The 6,188-nt window shown below is 45.3% G+C and overlaps 1 protein-coding gene across 1 annotated transcript in view; it reads left to right on the top strand.

Annotated features, from left to right (window-relative positions):
• The window catches only part of lin28b (lin-28 homolog B (C. elegans)), a gene marked incomplete at both ends in the record, with an annotated part of 20,911 nt that extends 14,974 nt beyond the window's left edge, over positions 1-5,937 (top strand). The window contains 2 exons of the mRNA XM_079753215.1: positions 1,430-1,617; positions 5,556-5,937. Coding sequence (XP_079609341.1) covers positions 1,430-1,617; positions 5,556-5,937 — 570 coding nt within the window. The remainder of the gene's footprint in view (positions 1-1,429; positions 1,618-5,555) is intronic.
• Positions 5,938-6,188: the final 251 nt, after the last annotated feature.

Here is a 6,188-nt window from a genome sequence, read left to right on the forward strand (position 1 = left end):
AGGCATGAGGGCCACCCTCCTCTCTTCTCTGTACCCCTCCTGGGCTGTATCTTCTGCAGTCGGCGTCTCACACACATTGGCCCTGTGAAGCGTCCTGTGTACCATGCTCCATACATCACCCCATGCATCTTCTCCCTGCTGTTCTCTCCTCAAAGGGGGCCTTGTAGTTCTTATCGGCCACCATTCCTCTCCCCCTGCCTACGTCTCCCACATATCTGTCTTGTGCCGCTGCTGCAATACTGCATTTCCTGGTCCTGCAGGGTTATTTATAGGACCGGATATACAGCGGCGAGGTAGAAGGGTTTTGTGCATTGTGTGTGTGTGTGTGTGTGTGTGTGTGTGTGTGTGTGTGTGTGTGTGTCTTTGTCTTGGTCATCTGCAGAGAAGGTCACGACGGGTAGGGTACGGTACGACACAGTATGCAGTTCGTGTCCGCCGCTGGCGTCCGTTTGTGTACAATAAATGCAAACATACATCATCGTGTTCCCGGCCCCGCGCCAGAGTCGATCGATCACGCCCACCACCGCGCCGACACGGACCGCTGGCCGTCGTGTTCTGAGGGGGGCGGGTACAAGCGTAGGAGAGGTTTAGCTCGGGCGCTGTGTGTGTGATCGGTAAGCAGAGGGAGAGGGAGGTTAAACGCAATGACGCACTCACTTTGAGACACTCACTACATCGCTGCCGGTACCATCATGGCCATTGGCCTCAGCCACTTAAAACTCAATTTCCTCTCTTTCTGATGAGATTTTTTTCATTTTTCTTTTTTGTGCGTGTGCAACATGAATGTCAAGAGAAATTGCAATGTCAATGTGCATATGGTCATCTCGGCTCATTGGAAATCTGTTATTCATTAATTGGTTGCAATTTAATCTATCTGTGTACAAACCCTACTTGTCTGTTGTGTCCAACAGCAGTCTAAGCTTAACACATTTCCCTCTTAGATTGAAAACGTTTGGTTGCCAGTTAAGTTTGACTCGACAACTACATTGCAATGAATGGTGTGTTAACGGAATGTCTGTGGCCTTTACAGAGTTTATTACTCCTTTATGAAATCCTCCGACATGTACATAATGACACAAGGTTCTTCGTCCTTACAATATATGCAGAACATTCAGCTTTCCACAAGGGCTCTGCAATTCCCCTTGCTGTATACATATGGAGCAGACTCCTTATCCAAAGCCACTCAGTGAATTTAAGTGTATTTAGATACACAGTAAAGGAGTAGGGCATCATGTTCACGGATGCCTACAGGTAGACTTTGGATATTGGGGATCACAACAATCATGATAATAATAATATTAATAATAATATGATATATTATTTTGAGCAACGGTTCCTTATTCAAAACAGAAACACGACGAGCTCAGTCAGTCTTCAGAGTTGCAATGAAGTCATCCTCAACGTTCCCCCCCCTCTCTGTCCTTCACAGAGTAAGCTAGTGATGGACGGGTTCCGCAGCCTGAAGGAGTGCGAGCAGGTGGAGTTCACCTACAAGAAGTCCTCCAAGGGCCTGGAGTGCCTGCGGGTGACGGGGCCCGGCGGGGGGCCCTGCGCCGGCAGTGAGAGGAGACCCAAGGGGAAGGTCCTACTGCAGAAACGCAAACCAAAGGGAGACCGGTGAGTGGCGGTGCTGGGTGGACCTACCCCCCCATCCAACGCCTTGCTGACTATGACCAATAGGATTTGGTGGGGCGTTATTTATAAACTGAACTTAATTTGACCAAGCCCCGGCCACTGGATTTCCTGAAAGCAACGCAGAATAAATGAGAGCATTTGTGGTGTACTCCGAAGCAGTAAAACCTGCAGTAACCTAAAGGTATAGGAGGAGAGCCAGCTGTATGCACTTCCATACTGCAGTGAGCTATTTATGAGTACAAGGCAGCGATTATAGATTCTATCTATTCAATCTAGCAGAGTACATACCTGTTGCCATGGTTATGCTGCGCCATAATAAGGTATTGAATAGGGCACCTTGCCTGCCATCTCCACACTATTTTATGTCAATTTGCAGCTTTAACATTAAGGGCGGGGACAGAGTGCGGGGCTAGATTGGGTTTGTACGCATTTCAATGCCCTGTGCGCCGGTGGCTCAATCAGTCGCTTTGTCCTCCGCAAAATCACCAAGAGTGCTTTGCTCGTATCTGTCAGAGGGAGCCGCATGGAGGTAGCCAGAGAACGGGAAAAAAACACAGGAGCTGGTTGACTGGCGAGGCAGAAAGGACTCTGTGCTGCCCTCCTCCGGATCCCACAGAATCCCAAGGCAGACGATGCTAGGATCCTTCTCAGGCATATACTATATATATATATATGTATATGTATACGAAGAAGGCTTTATAGTCCCTGGGCTATGTATGTTCAAACAAATATACGTTGCAGGCATGACAGCTCTTTAGCAGAAATCAAGCCAACACTGTTCCATCCCCGGTTTGAACGGTTTGAACAAGAAATGTCCTTTCGGAAGTGCCCTGATTCACAATGGGGAGGGAAATGATGAGTGTAGCTCTCCTGGTTGTTCAGATGGCTGCAGAGAAAGCACTTGCTTGCCTGGATTGTAATCACCTTCAGCCTTAAGCTCACTATGTTGTCGCCTGCCGACTGCCTCTGGGGTCCTCTGCTGTTATGCTAGGATGACCCCTACTGGTCAAACTTTTACATAACTGACTGCTCCAGCCAATGCACTAAAAACCAAGGCACTTTTTTTTTTTTTTTACAAGCACCCATTAGTCAAGAAAGGGTTCACTTCACAGCTGTAGAAAAGAGACTACATTTAAAGGTTGGTTAACAATATAAAACATAAGTGATCCACTTTGGGAAGCTTTGTGTAGAATTGACTTTTAAATCCCTTCTGCTGGGTATATCCAAGGTGCGTTTGGGTCCTCACTCGAAATTAAAGTCTGGAGGATTTAGGATGCGACACATTAATAATAGGAAGCTAATGCAGTATAAGGGGCTGATACATATGGTTGACTCTGTACAATACTGATTTTTAACGTAATAATAATGTTTGGTGGCTACTTGCATTGGCATGAGCCATACAGATTCCAGACTGCAGATTCATGTGTCTATTATCAAGCTCCAATGCAGTCTATTGTGGCCAAGCCACAATACATGCCAAATTATGAATAAGAAACTGAGATAGCTGGGATTATATTTGAACTACAATTCAATGCTGTCTTAATATTTATAAATGGAAAATTGACTTTTACTTCTGGGCCATTTTCCAAAAATGTTCCAGATTTATTTTGTTTCGGGATCATCATTGATTTTCTATTCCCACAACGTTGAGCATTGCAATAGATAACATTTATCTGCCTCCAAGAATCCAGTGTTAGTACCATGGGCGGTTCATTACGTGAACCCTGAGTCCTCTGCATGTGACGATCAACTGATCAAAGTGGCGCTCCGCTGTGTCAAACACATGAGCCAATAACTTTGGGATTGTGTTGACAGAAAAAATGGAGAGGGATAGAGATGCTAGCTTAAGGTATTCAGGAATCATTGGCCTGTCACCATAACTACATTTTTTGGACAACATAATTTATAAGAAATAATTGAGATGAATACACTTTATTATTGTCATTTTAAGACCATTTTATGCCACTGATATAATGATATTATAATAGCTTTATAATGCAAGTGCATTAAGTGCCCTTTCAAATAAAAACACACTTTTAATCTAATCTTTTAATTTAACTTTTAAGTATATTCAGACATTGAGGTATTGTCGTATTGAGGAGCCGTTTGAGACACAGTGAGCAGACGAAAAGACAGAAACAAAGCGGCTTAAAGGTTGCTGGCATTCATTTTAATGGTCCTTTTACATTAGGCACCTCACAAATAATCAAATAATCAGTTACCACGCCAACATGCTGCTCTTCCAATAACCAGACCCTCCACCCCATATATCCTAGTGAAGAAAGGTTTAGGCCACGTCCTTAACCAAATATCCTTTGTATTTAGAGGATTCATTTATAATAGAGATTCTCTATTTAATCCGGTTTTAAAATAGTGCTGTGAATGGCAGTTGGGCAGTTCCTCTTTGTGGCAAAGTTGGTGTCCAAAACAAAACAGTTGCGATACACCGCCATACATCCCACATTGGCTTGGAGTGCTGACTGCTGAATGAATGATCATGATTATTAGATATAACAGATTATATATTGGGTAATGATTATAAAAGGTCTGATAATTATAGCTGTATGAATGTAGTTTATAACTATGGATGTATTTAGTGGACAGTGTCAAGAAACATAACTCTACTGTTACTTCCGCCGTTTCCTACCGCAGTGACCATGGCTATGAACATTGGATGTGATTAGTTAATTTGATTTATTCGCTGGCTGGATCCGTAAAAAAAATCAAGCTTTGAGTCCTGTCCTATTCAGCTTCATGATTTAATATTTTATTGATTGTAAGGAACATTTAGAATAATGGCAGATGTCCTTATGTAAAGAAGATACTCCTGACAAACTATTTCTTTTGAAATCCAAAATGTTACTGTGCTCGTCTCAATATCAAACTCTGCCTGTCCTAAACCAGAAAAAGCAGCCAAAAGCACAACAACAAGCAACACAGCCCTGCCAACAGAGCTGCCCTCACTGTCGTCACACCCCCCCCCCCCCCCCCCCCCCCCCCCCCCCCCCCGTAGCTTTGTGCTGGTGTGTCCTGGCTCCTCAACCTCGGGCCTCTCGCAGGCCCCATTCAACGCTCTCACAGGCCCCGGAACAAGGGTGCTGGTGTATTGTTTCCTCAGCCAGCGCCTGCTGGAGGCCAGCGGTGACACGACGTCTTGTCGAGCACGACGTCAGTGAAGAATGAGTGGCTCTGGACTCGCACACGTAGAGATATAGGGGTGTCGCACGGGACTTCAACCATTAGGAGGTCACGATTGTACACTGCAGTAGTCCACGATGGACCGTACATGGATGACATCTGTTGATTAAATGTGTTTTTTCATAAAACATAATAAATTATGAATTTATATAATAATAATTATTATTTATTCATATTGATAATAATATCACTGCTATTACTAATAACGTAAAAAAAAATCAAGGTTTTCAAAGCTTTAATTTTGGTACAGTCGCTAGCATGGCATATCGAGACGCATTTTTACGCTCAGGTTTTATAGATCCGACAACAAGAGAAACGAGAGTTACTGAGAACGGTTTAGGGCTCTCCTTTCTATATTGACTCGTTATCCGCCACATGTACCTTGAACAGGATCGTGTGTCATACTCCCATCTAGTGGTAGCTGTCAGCTAGTGCAGCATATCTTTATTAAAATGCATATAATTGAATAAAACACATCACAAAGATAGAATTTATATGTTTAGATCGATACATAAATAGATAAACATTATATACAAATCATTGATTGATGTATTATTCATTATACTTCTTATAACCATAATATCATATATTTATGTTAAATACTCAACACACACACACACACACACACACACACACACACACACACATTTCTTTGTTTTATTTGTTAATTTTTGTATACAATACTAAAGAGGACATTATCTCCCCCCTGTCCTCCATCACAGCTGTTACAACTGTGGCGGCCTGGACCACCATGCCAAGGAGTGCGGGCTGCCCCCCCAGCCAAAGAAGTGCCACTACTGCCAGAGCATCGCCCACATGGTGGCCCTGTGTCCCCACAAGGCGGCGGCGCCGGCCCCCGGATCTCAGGACGACCACGCCTCTACCTCGGCCCCGCCGGCCCCGCCCGGGGGACAGGAGGAGGAGCAGCAGGAGGAGCGGCAGGCCAGGGGCGAGGAGGGCCTTCGCCCCGGCTCCTCCTTGCGAGGAGGCGTCTCCTCCACCTCCACCTCCACCTCCTCCTCCTCCTCCCAATCCTACTCTCCGGAGGGGCCTCAGGGCGTGCGGCCACGCCCCGCCACCAGCCGGAGACGCAAGAAATCCTGAATATGCCCCCCCCCCCCCCCCCCCCCCCCCCCCCCCCCCCCCCCATCTGCACCGCCATCCCCAATCCTCTACCTTAACTGAGTGTAATCCTCTGGACCTTCCTATTTGAACCCCCAGCCTCCCTCCCTTCCAGTCCTTCAGCTAAGGACACTGCAGGCCCCTCCCCCTTCTCAACTACCTCACAACTGGGAAAACAAATTGGGAGGTTTTTATTGTTTTTTTATTTATGTATGCTGTTTTACTTTTTTTAC

The sequence above is a fragment of the Pollachius pollachius genome (genome assembly GCF_949987615.1).
Source record: "Pollachius pollachius genome assembly, chromosome: 16".
In the NCBI taxonomy this organism is placed as follows: Eukaryota; Metazoa; Chordata; class Actinopteri; order Gadiformes; family Gadidae; genus Pollachius; species Pollachius pollachius.